At 38.4% G+C, this 21,132-nt stretch overlaps 1 protein-coding gene across 3 annotated transcripts in view; it reads left to right on the top strand.

The window, feature by feature from the left end:
- LOC101745515 (potassium voltage-gated channel protein Shaw) overlaps positions 1–21,132 on the top strand; it is a 93,568-nt gene that overhangs the window by 70,414 nt on the left and 2,022 nt on the right. For 2 of the 3 annotated variants that reach the window (XM_038020317.2, XM_062676789.1), the window contains exons 4-8: positions 163–373; positions 4,669–4,786; positions 12,645–12,839; positions 16,347–17,027; positions 17,424–17,559. In XM_038020317.2, the coding sequence (XP_037876245.1) occupies positions 165–373; positions 4,669–4,786; positions 12,645–12,839; positions 16,347–17,027; positions 17,424–17,559 (1,339 nt within the window). In that variant the 5' untranslated portion in view covers positions 163–164. Of the gene's footprint in view, positions 1–162; positions 374–4,668; positions 4,787–12,644; positions 12,840–16,346; positions 17,028–17,423; positions 17,560–19,291; positions 19,415–20,835; positions 21,094–21,132 lie in introns of all 3 variants that reach the window. The other variant, XM_062676788.1, reaches the window with a different exon arrangement.

Genomic DNA, 21,132 nt, shown 5'->3' on the forward strand with positions numbered 1-21,132 from the left:
CCGAACTAAATCACTTAATTTTATTTAAAAGGATAAATGATGTTTATGACTAATTAAGACAAAGGAGAAGAAACTTAATCAGTGACCTTTGTTACAGTTTCAACGTTAATTAGATTGTAATTAAAAATCCAATAGCAACGAAAATTAAATTTTTCCCGCCAGAAATGAATCTTCTAAATATGGACGCGGAGAATCGCGTCGTGCTGAACGTGGGCGGTATCCGACACGAGACTTACAAGGCGACCCTGAAGAAGATCCCCGCGACGCGGCTGTCCCGGCTGACGGAGGCGCTCGCCAACTACGACCCGGTGCTCAACGAGTATTTCTTCGACCGACACCCAGGGGTCTTCGCGCAAGTCCTCAACTACTACAGGTAAATTTGGTTTTGTAGCGTATAAAACTAACTCAACCGACCAGACTACACGCCTCTGAATCTTACTGAAATTTTATTCTCGATTGAAACACCAATTATCGTACAACAACAAAGCCGCTGGACGTAGCTTCTCAGGATCTTCCAAAAAGTCCACTGAAAAAGTCTCCGAAATTATAAACACAATTTTACTGCAGTTATTTCATCTCATCTCATTTCATTTCATTCCAATTGATTAATGTTTCGATTTAATCAACTTCATTTCACTCCATATTATCCTTTTTCATAAAAAAGAATATAAAAGATTAGGCTGTATGGTATGATACCTTTGCCTTTGCATTTGGAAAAATAGAACTACTGTCAGATTCGCGCGCCGTTTTAAGTTTAAGATAAAATTAAAATCTTTGTAATGGATATTAATAACATTGTTATCGTCTGGTGCCTAGCCTCGTTTTCTCCGTTTCCTGTAAATATTATAATATTGTACACATCCAAAACATTACAAGTGTTTATAAAATAGTGTTTCACTTATGTATTTATTTTGAGTGCAAATTTCCCGCTAATAGGAGAGAGCAAAATAATTCCAAATATTTGTGACACAGTGTATTTTTTATTTTAAAATCCACGTTCTTTACATAAAAATTCAGTTAATGAATCAGTCGCTAAGGGCTCGACCACAAAGGTCGCACATCGGTGGTTGACGGGCCCTAGGCCCATAAATATCTGCTGCAGTATATTAAAGACGTCTAATTTTTAGTTTTTCATAATACTTAACAATAAAATAAATTTGGTTCAGTGGAGTTCTAAATTTTATGTTAAACCTCTATCATCGACTTCTTAATCTATCCATATTTAAGCCCATCCATAAATATTAAAGCAAAAACCAAAAATATTTTATCCATAAAATGTCGCTTCGCCTGACTCATTCGATTTTCACCAATACCGTCGCTTCCTTTAAACATGCGCCTATCTTGGAGCCTTTCAAAATTCCCAAGTCGCTACAGAAATTATTTTCAATACATTCAAACACAAAGACTCCAAGCTCTATTCATATAAACGGTAGCAGCATTGATAACGTGGAACAACGAATGATCGATGTAGATGCCTTTTGTTTGATACATGATCAAGTGGTCTATTTGAAAACACGACATGTGCTTCATCTTTCCGATTATGATTCAGATTAAACAGTATTTTATTTCCGAAGACTCTTATTCAAATAACTATTGACCTAGCAATGTTCGAGATAATTCCATCATCTCGTGTTTACCTTCAGTCCTCATCATCGTACCACCCGCCACTGGAGTAGAATTCAGCCATACTATCTAGAATCACTGCGTTCATCCACTGCATTTCCAGAGACCGTTTTTTGCCACGTACCATCCGGCTTTGGAATGAGTTCCCCTCTACGGTGTTTCCCGAGCGCTATGACATGTCCTTCTTCAAACGAGGCTTATGGAGAGTATTAAACGGTAGGCAGCGGCTTGTTACTATCCCTGGCATTGCTGACGTCCAGGAGCGACAGTAACCACTCACCTTCAAGTATGGTCGTACGCCTACAAGGCCAATTAAAAAAATATACATTCAAGATGCAAAAATAATGTAATATAAAAAAATAAAAGAGCTAGTTATAAAGTTTGTGCTCGCAACGTCGACCTTTCTTCTATTGTAATAAATCGTAGTAAGGTGTACCGTACCGCACCAACAGGTACCATAGTCCTCTCTATTCCTGTCACCAAGTATTTTTGCATTACAGTTTGAAGTGTGGAATTTCCATTATAAAATACAGTTGAAACTTTCATTTCGTATCTCACGTGGAGAGCTCCAGTAAAATCACTTAACCAGGTGGGGTTTGAATTTATTCGGCAATTAAAAAAACTTATCTTCCGAAGGGTGTAGTAACTTTATGATGTGTCTTAAGCTCTAATAGGAACCTCATTCCGAGTTGTCCATTACCTACCTATTTTTGCAAACAACAAAATACGCTGAATTTAAGCAAGTAAATTTATCAAGCTTTTGTCGTTTTTAATCTAATTAGGGGATAAAAAGATTTGTCGAAATTGCTCTCTAGCTGAGAAGCTGGCAAAAATATTACCTTAAGACGGAAATTATCTAATTAAATTATTCCAGCTAAGTTGTTAGATAGGGTAAACGGATCACTTTGTAGTCAAACCTCAAGTTTATTCCATTTATTTCGTTATTACATTTTAAATGTTTCGACTTATCATTGCGCTATATAACCTTGATCAACTGTTGTGACGTTATTGTCTTCTTCAAGATTGAAATAAAGCCTCAGTAACAATTTTCGATCTCGGTAAAAAGTTCGACTTGCAACCCAACCCAAACATCAGCCCACTGAGTTTCTCGCCGGATTTTCTCAGTAGATTCTCGTCAGTAGATTCACTCGCAAAGCAGCTGCCCTTGAGTTGTTAGGTCTCCTTTGAAGGCACTCGGGCAGCTGTTAGCAAATCCCATGCCCATCTGGCTTAGCCTTTGCTCGCCCACCTGTCCTGGTGAAATTGAAAAGACCTCCGGGCTAGTACAAGTACTAGTTAATTCCTAAAATATAAAAAAGTTAAAAATTTTTACTAGGTAGGTCTTAAAGATTGGTTTGTTTTTTGAATTGTAATGTTTATATTTACTTGCAGCTCAGTTTCACTATTGTAAATCCATTCGACAAAACTATGAACGTAGACATTAGAGTAAGCTAAAAACAAATATTTATATATATATATATATTTTTGGGATTTCAACGAATTTAACTAGAAAATTGAAAAAGTCGTAAAAACGTCATAACTTAGATGCCGATTTCTCTCCCCGTAAAGCTAAAATAGTGTTTATCCTTAGATCCTTATCCGTTTATCCTTAGTGCAAACCATTTACGAATTTATGTACATAATAATATGTATAATGTGACTGTACAATTTATTCTGTAATTTTAGCAAAGTAAATGTCTCTCCTCCAATTTCATTGAAAATTTCTATCTGTTTACTCAACCACAAGATCATACTACCCTAAACGTCGTCTATCTATCACAGACTCTAAACATTTACACTATCGCTAACCTCTATGTATGTCTGGTCCTATAAAAGGGTCTCTTTCAACAGGCCCTTATACCGAGAGAGCGAAATTAATTCTATTGATATCCATTCGTGAAACTTCGCTTAGATATATTGGTAAGTTTAAGACTTAAATTTCGGCACTGACCTGGATTGGGCTAATCACCGTTCTAAATTCATTGAAGTAGTGTTAATTTATCTCCCACTTTGACTTTAGTTCAGAACAATTGTAATCATGTTTAGAGATGTATAATCATTACATGTTATAGGAACACATATATTGTGTTTTGTCTTTGTCATGGACATTCTAGTTCACAGAAGATCGAGAGGGACAAAATACCGTGTTAGTTACATCGCTTTCATTAATAGCGGGCATAAAGGTTAACTCCCATTGGAATACAAGAATTAATTGAACGTAGTTTCACGAGGTAATTGTTTGAAGAAGCGATGGGAAACCGAAATGTTTGCGGTAGGGGATTTTGTGTTCCCAGAAGAAAATACATTTTTCCTCTTCAATTATAGAAATCAATAAGAGAACGTTGCTTACACCTATTCGTATGACGTGATTATACTGGAGTCCAATCTTGGTAAAGGTTAACCGTGAGCTCTTTCATCCAACCTGTACAAGAAAACGCTACTTAGACAAAGTGGCGCGACACGGAAATCCTCTTATCGTGGCCGTCGCTAATTACTTAGGTGACTGTAATCCGGTGATAGATTCTGCGAAGCACTGCTCTTGCTAGAGCTAGTGTTAGCAAATTCTCTCAGGTTGAGCCCGTGAGCTCACCTACCTGTCCGGCCGTAGCTGGAATACCCTCTTAGGCTACCAGCGAAAAGGTAAAAAAAGGTTTTGTAACAACCCACGGTCATTCGGTAACGTGCGAACTTATTGTGGTACACTTCATTCACGGTTGTTTGCATAACAGTTAGTGTATTGCGTAAACAACGCTCTGAGATCGTGGTCAATGAATGATAAAAAAATATGTTATTTTTTGTACGTTATGACAAAGTTAAGTCGTACTACACTGTGTGCATTACTAATAAAAATCTTACGTTACGGACGTTTTTTCCAGGTTAGTGTACCCCTCCGCATCGTCCCATAAAGAACTTCGTTCCAAAAAAATACAAGAAAAACTGCGCCGTGATGTCTTTGCGCTGATAACCCTAATTTCACAAGCTCCCCCTGCAATTATTAACCGACCTACAATAATAAAACAATTTTAATATTCATTTATTTAACAGGACGGGCAAACTGCACTACCCAACAGACGTTTGCGGTCCACTTTTCGAGGAAGAGCTGGAGTTCTGGGGTCTGGATGCCAACCAGGTGGAGCCGTGTTGTTGGATGACTTACACACAGGTAGTACTAAAGATAAATAATATAAGCAATACAGCACAGTCATTGACCAAACCAGTAGCTGATGCTTGATCTTTTATTGCTTAGATGGATGGACAAGCCCACCTGGTGTTAAATGGTTACTGGAGCCCATAGATTCACTCTGCGGACTCACAAGAGGTCCTACCACCAGTAAACAACGAAAAGCAATGTTGTTTGATTATTACAGCCAAATAACGAAAAGGAATTAAAATCTGTTATAATAGACAGAGAAAACACTATAGTGATAACATTAAAGTTCTTATACGAAATTAGCCTTCTGATAAATATAACTTTAAACGCATATATCCTAAGAGCTTTGTCATTTATTTCTTTCAACTTTTGGTATGATTGTCATTAGCTCAAGCACTGCTGGATATGGCAATCGAATATACTTCGCTTCGAATTATTATGTCCAAAATGCACAAATTTATCGAAACTCTATAAGATATTAATCGTGAGCTGATATGATTGATGGATATCCAAGTGATTGTATTTAGTTGAGTTTAAAACCATGAAGACACAGGCTTACATCCACCGCGGAGGAAGGCCGTTTGTCATGGCACTCTCAATTTTATGGATACCTGCACCCTATCAAGAGTTTTAAAATATTTAGGTTCGATATTTCTATGTTCAGTATCGGAGCCATTCGGAAGCCAAATTGACTGCTGTCTTTACTAAGCTCGAGTACCCAAAAACTAGTATTTCCATTTGACTCCGACAGAAAGTCGTTCGGATTGTCATTAATCCAGATCTCACGAAACGTTTGGAATCTTTGGACTAATGTGGGAATTATAATGTTCTCTACATTCGGTACCACACCAATTCCCCCCGAGACATATTCATTCCAATCACCTGAAATTACTGGACATCACTACAGATAAGATCGAAGATCACTTCTGTCTAAGCGTCGAAGAAATCCTCAATATTAAATAATAGCCGTATTTATATATTTATATAGGGGGGATTAAGGAAATTATCGCAGAGAATAATTAACAGTCGCACGAGTACTCTGTGGATAATTTGTAATCCGCATAATATGATACTCAAATTTCCTTTGATCTACTAAATAATTCGGTTACCTCATTTCCCAAGTGAAATAGTATTGGAATTCTCAAACACGCGCTTCACGGAGATACGCCATAGATCGTACGAAATAAAATTAATACACTAAAAAAAGCGGCGGGTTAAGTTTGTCTGAAGAGTTAATTGGTTTTCTTCAGATAACTCTTTGTCCGAAAAACTCAAGAGACTTGGTAAATTGTCTCATATTGTCATTTGTTTCTGGTTCTGACTCAGCAGAATGTTTAATGTAATGCGCTTCTTTTTCCCTACCTATGCTGATAGCCTTGATAGGCTATATCAGCGTTACCCTAGTATGTAGGTGAGCTCTTGGGGCTCTCAAACCAGAGGTGTTGCTAAAACTGGCCCTAGCAAGAGCAGTGCTTCGCAGAATCTACCACTGAATCGGAAACGCGACCCACCGAGAAAATCCGGCGAGAAACTCAGTGGGCTCTGTCTATGGGTTAATTTACTCGCCGAGCTCTTCTTCGCAAGCGACATGTTCGGCGAGGACGGTGACCGGTGCTTGAGGTACCTAAAAGCAGCGTAAATGGATCGGGAGGATCCGTAATGACGTGTTTAAAGCGACGTCGACCGTTTACTATTCGATGGCGCTGACAATCTCGCTCTGTGGTAGAGTGGCGTAGAGATGCGCTTAGCACTAAAGGCACGCATTGTGCATCTCGTTTGGATTTTGTCTCATCTAAAGACACTGGTTATTGAGCGACATGCAGTTTGATAAGCAGTTTTTTACTCTACTCAAGTCCAAAATACCTCGCTTACGGAAAACCCAGGGGATGAACAATTAATTAAAAAAAAAAATACTGACCACAGAATGCACTACCACGAATTTTAAATATTGCAACAATAGTTAGAAATCACCGGGGTTCCGTACTCATATACTCTGAAGAGTAATCTAACAGACTATTCTGAATATAGATTTTACGAAAGACATATTTGAAAACGCGATGAAAAAAACCACACAATCCTGCTATGGCAGTAAAAAAAAAAACAAGCAAATTTAATAACGCTTGGAATATTGCGAAGATACACCGGTGGCTGCACCAATTTAATATCAAACAAAAACTAGCACGTTGTTCGTAAAACCTCAGACGTAGCAAAATCCTCCACGAACGAGAAAAGGTATAAAGCACTGAAACTCTATGGTAAGTTTTAACAGCTATTGACTTTCCGATAAACTATTTGATGACTGAAAATTTACTGCATCAATGAATATGTTTGAGCATTAAATAGCAGAAAAGCTATATTATAAAGGATATCGTGCATGACGATTGTAATTTGTGGATCCCGTAGTTGAAATATCTATTAAAAAGTAATAGTACCCTACAGTCAGTGATAAGTCTTAAGCAATGAATGAAATGTAATCAAATGTTAGCTGTAATTTTTTTTTTATTTTTGATGTTAATGCACTGTCGATTGCACCTATAATTGAGGTGACATCTGCCATGAACTTGTCAATTGTTCAATGTTTTGTATCGATGATCACTTTGTGGGTGCAACTTAATAAATAAATAAATAAATAATGATATATTTTGAAGTCGTCGTGGCCTAGCGGATAAGACGTCCGGTGCATTCGTGTTGAAGCGATGCAACGGTGTTCGAATCTTAGGCGGGTACCAATTTTTCTAATGAAATACGTACTCAACAAATGTTCACGATTGACTTCCACGGTGAAGGAATAACGTCGTGTAATAAAAATGAAACCCGCAAAATTATAATCTGCGTAATTACTGGTGGTAGGACCTCTTGTGAGTCCGCGCGGGTGAGTACCACCACCCTGCCTATTTCTGCCGTGAAGCAGTAATGCGTTTCGGTTTGAAGGGTGGGGCAGACGTTGTAACTATACTCGAGACCTTAGAACTTGTATCTCAAGGTAGGTGGCGCATTTACGTTGTGGATGTCTATGGGCTCCAGTAACCACTTAACACCAGGTGGGCTGTGAGCTCGTCCACCTATTTAAGCAAGAAAAAAAAAAAAAAAAAAAAAAAAAAAAAAAAAAAAAAAAAAAAAAAAAAAAAAAAAAAAAAAAAAAAACTGAAATTATAACTATAATAGGCCAAGACAAAATGGTTATGTGGCTTTTTTTCCTCTCATTGCCAAACGATTTTTGTTAGTAGCTATTTACAATGTTAAGTAAGCTCAAATGCGATCTTGTTTAACTATTTCTCAAAGCAGAATACTTATCATAGATAATACATATAAATTAGTTATAGTTAAGCAACTCAAGCACTCAAAAAAAATTATTATGGGCGTTGGCCACTAGATGGCTTCGCTTCGGTTAGTTTCTCATTGCTCCTGTAGATGGCAGTAACAAATTACCCATCCTCTATTTTATTTTCAATGAAGGATTTTGTATATTTTCAGAAACTACAAATTGATAAAATTTAATCAATTTATCTATAACAAATAAAGACTTATTTAGATTTTTTTTTATTTCTGTGTTTAGTTATACAAACATTAAATGCCTTAACTTTAACAACATATAAGTTTAGGGGCATCCGCTACAAGATGTCGCTAGTTTCCATACAAACAAAATATTTGTCTTAAAGTATCGCAATTTCAGGGCCCTGATACTCATTTTAAAAAAATTCCTCAATTTTCTTTTTTATTTATTTAAACCCACGTTCCGGCAAAACGTTATTTTGCAATGCATATGCTTTAAGTCCTTTTATCGATGTAAGTGAACTTAAGCCGTTCCGCTGCATTGTGCTTAAAGCTTAAATGCGCTTTAGCGGTTCTCGAAAGAGGAAATGAAATTGAATTTTCTTTGTTTCCCGTTTAGCATTGAAAGGGGAACTAGAGTGGAGATTATTTCCGCTGGAAAAAATTGCGGGATGAAAGTTGAACTCAGCCTGTCGGCGTTTCGGTCTTTGTGTTGATGCGAAGGTTTTGTCTCATGCTTACATTTAATTTTGTTTTGGTGGTGGCGTTCCAAGTTTCTATCTATATGACGGTGTGAGCGGTGACGTCAGAGACTGATGGCGCCACATTATTATTACGAACGACCATTTTTTTTATTGCTTAGATGGGTAGACGAACTCACAGTCCTGGTGTTAAGTGGCTACCGGAGCCCATAGACATTTAAAACGTAAATGCGCCACCCACCTTGAGATATAAGTTCTAAGGTCTCAGTATAGTTACAACGGCTGCCTCACCCTTCGAACCGAAACGCATTACTGCTTCACGGTAGAAATAGGCAGGGTGGTGGTACCTACCCGCGTGGACTCACAAGAGGTCCTGCCACCATTCTGTTAGTTGTTGTCATTATCTTCCATCGTGACAGTAAATAAGACTCACTTCTCCAATGAATTCCATTTATTAAATTTCAAGCGTACAACAATAACAACGGAGAGCTCTGCCTCGTTCGGCTGCTCGAGACGAAATGTATTGTGCGACAATAGTCACTCGTATTTATGATTGAAAGTGTCGGTAGCTTAGTCATGAATTATTATGAATACCGTCTTAAGCAATTTTTTACACGGGTTGGACTTACATTATACAACAATGTCAATATTAAGGAAACAGTTAGCTTTAACTAATCATAGTTGACTAAATAGTAATGTTGCGCCGATATATACAATTCAACTATAGCAATAACACAAGGCCCTAGAAGACACTCCTTGCCCTCATAGAAATACTGGTTTGTCGAAGTTCTCGGGATTTAATTTAATATTATTTAAATTTTCATTTAACACTAGCTGACCCGGCAGACTTTGTAGTGCCTTAATCGATAGATAAAAGACCTAAACTTTTGTATGAAATAAACTTAAAACGAACAAAAGGAATCCGTCCGGAAAGAGAAAACAAAATTTTTATTTTTATTTAATTCTGAGCATTTTCATATTTATCTACCTTTTAAACCTTCTCTGGACTTCGACAAATAATTCAAGACCAAAATTAGTCAAATCGGTCCAGCCGTTCTCGAGTTTTAGCGAAACTAACGAACAGCAATTCATTTTTATTTAAATACATTGCCTTATCGCTTACCGGTAGTAGGGTGTCTTGTGAGCTCACCCGGCTTGGTAACACTACCCTTCCTATTTCTGCCGCAAAGCAACAAATCGTTCTAGTTTAAAGGGCGGAACAGCTATTTTACCACACAAATGAGACCTTATGTTTCAAGGTGAGTGGAATTATACTAGTGATGGCTATGGTTTCTGGTAACCACTTAACACTAAGTGGACCGTGACGTCGATTACTGACCTAGACAATAAAAAAAAGTTGAGTGCTTTGTTTTTTAATGAAACAATATTTTTTGCGGTCACAACCAATCGACTACACGAAATGTATCGTTTTAAATATTGAGGTTTTAATTCATATGGAAAACCAAAGAAATTTGCGGTTCGTTTTATTCGTTCATTTTACTGTTCGAAATTTTCGAAATTATTTTACTGGTGGTAGGACCTCTAGTGAGTCCGCGCGGGTAGGTACCACCGCCCTGCCTATTTCTGCCAAGAGTGAAGCAGTAATGCGTTTCGGTTCGAAGGGTGAGGCAGCCGTTGTAACTATACTTGAGACCTTAGAACTTATATCTCAAGGTTGGTGGCGCATTTACTTAACTTAACAACAGGTGGGCTGTGAGCTCGTCCACCCGTCTAAGCAATAAAAAAATACCGTTACCATCCTATTCCCAAAGTAAGCTAAAGTTAATAATAATAAAGGACAGTTATGAGCAGGAACTGTAAGCATCAAAATATATATTAGAGCACAGACATGAACAAGCTTATGCAGACCCTAATGTCACATCGACTCACATCGACCGGGAATAGAACATGTGTCCCAGTAGTTAGTCATATCACCCTTTGGCTTACCTTAGCACATGGCATTATCCAAGGATTAACAAAGCACACATACATAACTTTTTAAGAATAGCTATTTTTGAAGAACTATTTATGTACAACAAAGAATTAATCTTACAAGCTTCGAGCGATCACGACAAAGAACAGACTTATGGAGGACTTATTCTCCTACGAGCAAATTAACCTAATAGCGTAATAAAAACAATCCTAATGGATTACAAAAGATGACATAAATACATTCATGCGTCATGATAATCGCCTTATCGTTGCCGCCACTGACTACTCCCCGAATCCTGATCACGCAGGAGCCAGTCACCGTCGTCGCCCTAGACACGTCCTTACGGATCCATCAGATCCAATAACTCTTGCATTGAAGTCGTCGTGGCCTAACGGATAAGACGTCCGGTGCATTCGTGTTGAGCGATGCACCGGTATTCGAATCCCGCAGGCGGGTACCAATTTTTCTAATGAAATACGTACTCAACAAATGTTCACGATTGATTTCGACGGTGAAGGAATAACATCGTGTAATAAAAATCAAACCCGCAAAATTATAATTTGCCTAATAACTGGTGGTAGGACCTCTTGTGAGTCCGCGCGGGTGGGTACCACCACCCTGCCTATTTCTGCCGTAAAGCAGTAATGCGTTTCGGTTTGAAGGGTGGGGCAGCCGTTGTAACTATACTTGAGACCTTAGAACTTATATCTCAAAGATGGGTGGCGCATTTACGTTGTGGATGTCTATGGGCTCCAGTAACCACTTAACACCAGGTGGGCTGTGAGCTCGTCCACCTATCTAAGCAATAAAAAATAAAAAAAAGATACCTTCAGCTCTAAAACTAGGAGCAGGCTGAGGAACCCCGGTAACCGTACTCGTCGAAATCGACAAAGAGGTCGACGTGCAACCTAACCCATGCATCAGCCCGCTGAGTTTCTCGCCGGATCTTCTCAGTGGGTCGCGATTCCGATCCGGTAGTAGATTCATTCGCGAAGCAATTGCTCTTGAGTTGTTAGGTCTCCTTCGGAGGCGCTCGGGCAGCTGTTAGCAAATCCCACCCCTCCTGGTTGAGCCTTTGCTCTGCCACCTGTCCTGGTGAAGCTGGAAAGGCCTCCGGGCAAACAGTAATCTTTCAATCATAAAAAAAAAAAAAAAAAACTTTCAGATGTGGAATATTCTAACTCTAACTCCAATGGTCAAACTCATTAACCACTAAACAACCAATTGTGTTCTGATATAAAAGAAATCGTTTGGAGTGGATGTTCTGTTCTATATACTATATCTATATTCTATATAGAAAGCACATCTGAATGTTGATCTTTTTAAGTGCAGCTATGTAGCTCTATTTGATGGACAGAAGATTTGAATTCCTACAAGATACTTAATTCAGGTTTTTCGTTTCCTATATACACTTGTTATCTTCGTCTTCTTTCTTTCTTTCTTCTTCAGGTATTTTGTCTTTCGCATCCAGTTCCTTCACACTGACCCGCTGCAAATTATCATACTACTACTGAGCTGGCGCTATGACCCCGAAGTGGGTCTTGGCCTCCGACAATAAACTTTGCCATTAATCCCGGCGCTGCGCAACACCTTGCCAGTCCGACACATGGAGCTCACGTAAATTTCCTTCCACAGCGTCAGACCAGCGGTACTTGGGCCTCCCTGCGAGGCGGCGTCCCTCCGGTACACCCGCGTACACCCGTTTCACAGCCTGGTCCTGCTCCATACGCACTACATACCCGAGCCATTCGAGCCTCCGTGCCTTCATCTCCCCCAGAATATTTGGCTCACCAAAAATCCTCTCCACATCCTTATTTTTCCAGACGTGCCAAGAACCGTCTTCTTTCTGAACTGGTCCTAGTATTTTTCTCAATAATTAAAATTATCATGTAGGGAAATAAAAATAGTCAACACGCTCCTCATCTCAATCTCTGAATTTCACTGATCCTGGGCTACTTTACAGCACCGTGACACTCAAGAAACCCTGGCCGTCCTGGACCGCCTCGACTTGGACACTGAGAAGCCCACTGACGAGGAGGTCGCCCGTAAGTTCGGGTTCGAAGAAGATTACCTAAAAGGAACCGTTAGCTGGTGGCAACATCTGAAGCCCCAAATGTGGTCGTTATTCGATGAGCCGTACAGTTCAAATGCTGCTAAGGTATGATACTATTTACTATTTTTTTGGCCCTTTTGGCAATTTTTATCACTTCAGCGGATTCTGCAAACATTTTTTCGGATGACTTAATAAATTTATTTATTGGAGGTAGGACCACTTGAGAGTCTTCACGGGTAGGTACCACCACCCTGAATATTTCTGCCGTGAACCAGTAATGCGTTTCGGTTTGAAGAGTAGGGGCAGTCGTTGTAACTATAGTGAGACCTTAGTACTCATATCTCAAGGCGGGTGGTGGCATTTACGTTAAGGATGTCTATGGGCTCCGGTAAACATTGAACACCAGGTAGGCCGTGAGCTCGTCCACCAACTTATGCAATAATATATATATCGCAAGTGGTGACTGTCGTTATTGGAATCAAACTGCTGTGTACCGCGGACAGCTCGATTGAAGAAAGAAAAGTCATAATATTCGAAAATCGTCGCACCGAAAGAGGATTTTACTCCAAAGCAGAAGAGTGGTGAATCGGTCACTTCAATCTTATGTGTCGATGTGGGCATTCAATTTTTCTTTGTAGTATTCGGCAGCTAGATAAATTACCACTTAACCACCAGTAATAGTAATAGTAACTAACGCTTTTTTTTTGCTTAGATGGGTAGACGAACTCACAGCCCACCTGGTGTTAAGTGGTTACCGGAGCCCATAGACATCTACAACGTAAATGCGTCACCCACCTTAAGATATAAGTTCTAAGACCTCAGTATAGTTACAACGGCTGCCCCACCCTTCAGACCAAAACGCATTACTGCTTCACGGCAGAAGTAGGCGGGGTGGTGGTACCTACCCGTGAGGACTCAGAAGTCCTGCCACCAGTAAAAAAATTAAGAATTACGAGTTTGAGTATTAAATCGTATATGTATGTATATGAAGATCTGACTATCGCTGATCTATAATCGAGAACTGATATGTAGTAGTTTTGATTAATATTCAAACAGAGTAATAATTCATTTTACACAATCGGAAACAGACATTCCCTGGTAGGAAGGATTGTGAGCCCACATGGATGAATACTGCTTTCTTGGCTTTTCCTGTAGCGAAACAAAGCAAACAGTAGCGATGCAATAAAATTTGGACTTTGATTCCATGTCGTAAGGTCGATAGTGGTGCCAACGTTCCATAATCATAAAATACTAAGAAGAAATTGAATATCTCTTTAAACTCGATACCCTCCAAGTTAATGTTTAAATAAAACGTATACTGAATCGTTTTGTGAAAGGAATTCACAGTTTAGTACAGAAAAGTCCTTACAGTTTATTGGCAGTTAAATTGTCAACTAAAACAGTTATCGTAGATAATTTTAATTCAATTTCATCGCATTTTTATTTAGCTCCGGCCACATTTTAATCATCATTAACCGTGACGAGGAAATTGTCTCTGTTTGCTTCGAAACCAACCCACATTTAGATTTCAAGGGACTCACATATCAAAGTGAGGTTTATAGATATTCATACTTACTAGAGCAAAGTGAACTTTGAAGTTTACTATCAAAGCTTTGTATACATTTAAAACTATAGTTTGCATAGTTACTAGTATATTATACTACTATATACTAGTAACGCGGCGGATGAAAGGCGATTGCATGCAGCAGAGATACGAATGTTGCTATGGATGTGTGGAGTAACGAGAATGGATAGAATACGGTGTTCGAAACCAATCCGTGGGTATTTGAATTTTTACCACGGCAATACGGGTCGCGATTTGACGGTGCCTACGGTAACGATTTTCATTATCACTAATCCTTATCCATTCCTGCCCTAAACCCTTCTCCCTAAGTGATACGGCGTGAGACGACAAGGTCATCAGTTCCGTTGAGTGATCAGATGATATTTTGTTAAAATAGTACATAGGACGCCGCGGATTGCGGCACATGTTCGACGGGCACCTCGTGCTGGTTTCCGGAGCCCTAGGCTGTCACGAGGACGCTGGGTTCGGATCGAACATACGGAATGAATATGTTAGAGGAAGTCTAACAGTGGCAACTGTGACAGAGAAGCTGAGAAGTGCGCAGTTGGGATGGTATGGACATGTGATGAGACGAAATGAAAATGAGGTTGGTAAGAGAAGGTTAACTATGAATGTGGAAGGATACCGAGGAAGAGGTAGAACTAAGAAGAAATCCATCCAGATTGCATGAAAGACGATATGGGTAAGAGGGGAGTGAGTGAAGAAATGGTATATGATATAAGAGTATGGTAGGAGAAAACATGTTGCGCCGACCCCAGGTGACTGGGAGAAGGGAAGGATAATTAATGATGAGTTAGTAGTATATTATAGTATCGTTTTACACCGCGCCAACTCAATAACTTGCTTTTCTTAAGAAAACTTTGCTGACAGGATTAAGTATAATAAAATTTGAATACGCGTTCTTTTTTGTTTTCTGTACCTGAAAAAACAGCCATCACGAAACTGTTGCAAGTCCAAATCCAAGTAAATGTTACGACTTAAAAGGATACACCGCTTGCTAGTATTTACCTTCAGCGGATGAAAAGAAAAAAGGTTTTTTTTTACCTATCAAACAAATACGAGTCCTCGTTAACCTTCCCGAGTAAATGATAATTTCCATAATTTCTTTTCGTTAGAGTCGCTGAAAATACTTTAGCTTTGTTAAAATTTAAATGCTAGCAAACATTCTGCGCTCTGCAGATAGAATGAAATTATTACCTTTTCTTATTAACGTTTTCAGCTTGTTATTTTGCTTGTTTTTCTTCAACGAAAGGGTGAACGTGTTGATGCGAAATGTTTTTCATTTTTGTTTATTTTTTTTTTTACCTCAGAACGTGAAACCTACGAACGAATTATCGTAAAATCCCTTGTGCGTTTCAAGCTTAAGGAAACTGGTAACAGGAATAAGGTTAAATGTTGGTGCAACAGTTTTGTGAATAGAATTTAGGACTATCATAAAAAAAAAAGTAAAAAAAAAAATAAAAAAATTAATTGCTGTTCGTTAGTCTCGCTAAAACTCGAGAACGGCTGGACCGATTTGGCTAATTTTGGTCTTGAATTATTTGTGGAAGTCCAGAGAAGGTTTAAAAGGTAGATAGAAACATGAAAATGCTCGGAATTAAATAAAAATATCAATTTTGTTTTATCCTTTGATGTGTCCCCCGTCGGACGGATTCCTTTTGTTTGTTTTAAGTTTATTTTATACAAAAGTTTAGGTCTTTTATTTATCGATTGAGGCACTACGAAATCTGCCGGGTCAGCTAGTAAAAAATAAATTATTTAATTTAAGAAACTATCATTATATTATGGCATATGTTATATAATATCGATTCTAATAGAAAGTTCTATCCTATGATATCACTGATAGATTTCAATTGTTACTCTATCTGAACTAAAATTCTATGGTAATCTGGCTCTATATTTAATATTCTTGTATCAGTAAATTATCCCACTATTCTCTGATGTTATAACCAGTAGCTTATACACATTTATGTGGTAATTACCAATCACTAAAGATAACATGTAATTAACCCTGCTTCTTTTTCCAGATAATCGGTGTTATATCAGTGTTTTTCATTTGTGTATCGATAATATCGTTCTGCCTAAAAACGCATCCAGACATGAGAGTGCCAGTGATCAGAAACTATTCAGTCACGACTGCGAATCAAACGCAGAGCTGGGCGCTGGACAAAGTGCAGACAAACGCCCACATCGCGTTCTTTTACATCGAGTGTGTGTGTAACGCGTGGTTCACATTGGAGATCCTAGTCCGTTTCATATCCTCTCCAAATAAATGTGAATTCGTCAAATCCTCGGTCAACATCATCGACTACATAGCCACAATGAGCTTTTACATCGACCTCATTCTCCAAAAGTACGCCTCTCACGTCGAGAACGCTGATATCCTCGAGTTCTTCTCGATTATCAGGATTATGAGGCTGTTTAAGTTGACAAGACATTCGTCTGGCCTCAAAATCCTCATCCAGACTTTTAGAGCTTCTGCCAAGGAGTTGACACTGCTAGTGTTTTTCTTGGTACTGGGTATTGTGATTTTCGCAAGTCTGGTGTACTACGCGGAGAGGATACAGACGAATCCTCACAATGACTTCAATAGTATACCGCTGGGACTATGGTGGGCCCTAGTGACTATGACTACCGTTGGATATGGTGACATGGCGCCGAAAACCTACGTCGGAATGTTCGTTGGAGCGCTCTGCGCCTTAGCTGGGGTAAGTTTAATTGCAGCTTTCCTTTAATACCAGACGTAAGATATAATTATACCTAATGTGTTGTGATTACCACTGTATGTAAAACACAAAAGTCCCAGGGTGGAATAGCTGGGAAATTGTTGGTACTGCCCCAAACATCCAACCATAAACCTAAGGTAAAACTACCGTCTGACACTAAAACCGTTTCAATGGCTTCAGCTCTTTTATAAGTGGTTTTAGTACAAGCAAGAGATCTAAAGGCCTATAATATGTTGTGTGACGTCATTGACACAATGGAAAATACGGTCTAGTTTGACACAAAAACATGAGATTCGATATTTAAAGCTATAAGTCCAGAGCTGCCAACCGTTAAGCAATTTCCAGTTGTTTCAATGTGAGAAACCTTTTGTGTAATAGGTACTGACGATAGCGCTCCCAGTTCCAGTTATAGTATCGAACTTCGCCATGTACTATTCGCACACGCAAGCGAGGGCCAAGCTCCCGAAGAAGCGGCGAAGAGTCATCAATGTGGAACCAACCAGGCCGCCTCTCCGTGAGTTTAAATACCATAATTAGTATATAGATCATATCGTCGCTCGAGTAGTAAGTGACACTAACTACTATACCACAGGTTAAATTTTCATTCGACACTTTTTTTATTGCTCATGTGTGTGGACGAGCTCACAGCTCACCTGGTGTTAAGTGATTACTGGCCCATAGACATTTACGACGTAAATGCGCCACCCACCTTGAGATATCAGTTCTAGGGTCTCTAGTTACAACGGCTACCCCACCCTTCAAACCGAAACGCATTACGCTTCACGACAAAAATCGGCAGGGTGGTGATATCTACCTGTGCGGACTCACAAGAGGTCCTACCACCAGTAATTACGTAAATTATAATTTTGCGGGTTTGATTTTTATTACACGATGTTATTCCTTCACCGTGGAAGTCAATCGTGAACATTTGTTGTGTACCTTGAGTTTGAGTACCTTGGTTTTTTTTTCTTGTCAAGTATGTTTGTCATTAATTTCAGTGCTAGTATTTTCAGTTCACTATAACACAGAAGAAAATTCTAATTCGGAGTTGTTGAAGTAAAAAACTTATTACTTACTAAGCAATATACTGCCTGGACTACAGACATGTTTTTCAAAAATTCCGTCACTTCGACTTTTTTTTTTTTTTTATTGCCCTTGTATGCAGACGAGCATACGGCCCACCTGATGGTGAGTGGTTACCGTTGCCCATGGACTTCAGCAATGCCAGGGGCAGAACCAAGCCGCTGCCTACCTAAATTCATTCAATTGTTTGGTCGATCATCACAGATTTCTCCAGTGAAGAGTAATAAATTTGTCATCAGTAGTGTTACGTGCGGCAGTACCCAATTGTTCCCAATCAAAATTGTCTATCTATTTGCAATCTCTTTATCATTCGTCTAAATGCATAACCTAATTTATTAAGCAACTAGCAACCCGTCCTCGCTTCGCTTCGGAAACTGTAATTTATTATAGATTTCTCCACTATTTTATGGATGTTATAATACATATAAAACTTCCTCTTTAATCACTCTATCTATTATAAAAAACCGCATCAAAATCCGTTCCGTGGTTTTAAAGATTTAAGCATACATAGGGACAGACAGATATAGAGACAGAGAAAGCGACTTTGTTTTATACTATGTAGTTAAGCAATAGACATATGTATTTACTATAATCATTACATAGCATTTATCTTGTAGTAAATCAACGATTTCATTTAAATCATAATGAATAAGCTTTATGTGTACTAACATGTTAACAGTAAATAGTTTAAGGTTTTGAAATCTCCATTTCTGTTTTATTTAATTAATACTTTGTAGGCAGCGGCTTGGCTCTGCCCTTGGCATTGCTGAAGTCCATGGGCGACGGTAACCACTCACCATCAGGTGGGCCGTATGCTCGTCTGCCTACAAAGGCAATAAAAAAAAAACATTTTTATAAATCATTAATAGCATTAAAAATGTCCGTAATTTCAACTTTACATTTTAAATTGTAGTGACTAATAAAAAGTATAGTCACTGGTAGTTTAAATATAGTCTGAGGTCGAGACTCCAAATTAAAGTGGAGATGTTAATGGATATTACGTTCCCTCTGCATTTGACCCTGTTTTAAAATATTTAATACAAAGTGTTTGTTTCGAGTTTTCCTCAAAATTCAAGAGATATTTAATAATAAAAACTCTAGAAGCAATGATCTAACAGTATGTAGATAAAAAAGTAGCTTATTGAAACTAAGACTATCTTTAGGTGCCCCAGGAGTGACCGCCCCAGCTGGACCAATGGCTCCTGGCTTGGGACCTCAAGTCGTCAATCGACGTATGAACGCAATTAAGACCAACCATCCTAAAGATATGATGGGACCTAACATGGGTAATGATGAGTTTGAACCAAAACCCTTATGAGAAACAGACTATGGATATTTAAATAGTATTACAAGAATACAAGACGGTTTATTTTTAACAGCGTTCGGGTATCGGTTTCCGAAAATAGTTTGGGTAGTTGATAGGCTACAGCAAAAGTTACCTAATATTTCATTTAACAATATGCATGGTCTGATTAACAACAAAATTGTGATAATTAATCTAAGCAATGATTGTACCATATAACTAATAACAAAACCTTTTGGAGACTAATTTACTATCCAAGGCGGTCGTAAATAACATTTAAATCGTCTAGATACCCTTAAAAAATACCAATGAAGTACCAACGGGTATTTGAAAATGGGCGAAATAAAGGTTATTTGCTACGCTACCAAACTTGAAGTTTTTAACAAATTCATTTAAATAAAAATGAAGTATACAAAATGAAGTATTGAATGTATTAAATATTTTTTACATTGTTGGTGTAGTGAGCGAATTTTATAATATAGTCACTCATCTGCTTGCGGCCTAGCTAAACGTGATTAGTCTCCAAAAAACCAACCACTTGTAGTAATAAGCACTCTGAGTGTATGATAACACGTTTTAGAATATCTTGTCAAAATTTTAAAGGAATGAACATAAATTGGCTGAAATCACGATAGAGATTGACAAATCACTACACAAATGGTTATCACTAAAATGTTAAACATCTAATCGACTTAACAAGGTACGACGCATTAGGTGTGATTATGGATGTACATTTGAAAAAGATATTTTCTGTAGTAGTATTAAATCTTTAAAAAACTATACAATAGTAAAAGTATCATCTTTTTTCAATACTTAATATAATGTAAAACTGTTTTGCTTTATATTGCTTGAGTTACATTTACTGGTGATACAATTTCTGTCAAGCCGGTAGGTATGAAAGACGAGTCCATTTAAATCCTCACAAAAGATACTTGTGCGAACTGCCTATAATCCGGATCCTACTGAGCTGATCCCCCTAAAATTGGAACTTTCGGGTCTACGAAGAGACCTCCATTTTCTCCTACTTTATTTTTGCTGAAAAAATCCATGGGTTGTCCGGTCCATTTGATAAATTATTTGAAAATATCACCACCCTCAAGTTTATTTACAATTTCACGGATGTACTTGAAGACGATTATTGCATTAGAAAAGAATTAAAGGGCCTCCCACTGTAGTCCTGATTTGATCGATCCACTACATTGGAGACCTCCCTGTGAGGGACCATCCACTCTTCCCAGCAAGACACAAAGCAAAACTAAAACAGTCAGCTGAAAAACAGTGCTCCGAAGTAATGAAAATCAAGAATAACTCAAGTAAAAACAGAAAATATCTTGATCCAAGTAACAAATGTTAAACATGAACTCACAATACTAACTGTAGCTTATGCAATGTAATCCTCCACAGATGGTGATCGTAGCGAGCTTGAAGCTATGATCCAAACAACACCAAACAACTGCAAAAGAAAAAATTTAAACATGCTTTAGAAAGCAACACAAAGACGCCGTTGGGGTGAACGAACGGGCTTTGTATTTCGCCTGCACATACGGATTTGCTTACAGGAATGCTACCTTAGTCATCACTAACTAATCATCATCATTTGCACGTCTTTAAGCACACGGAGCCATCAAATAGGGTCCCCCATTCATCGCGGATGGAACAAAGGTCCGGTTACACGTATATATACCTATTTGAATCAGCCTA

This window comes from Bombyx mori, chromosome 3 (assembly GCF_030269925.1).
Source record: "Bombyx mori chromosome 3, ASM3026992v2".
In the NCBI taxonomy this organism is placed as follows: domain Eukaryota; kingdom Metazoa; phylum Arthropoda; class Insecta; order Lepidoptera; family Bombycidae; genus Bombyx; species Bombyx mori.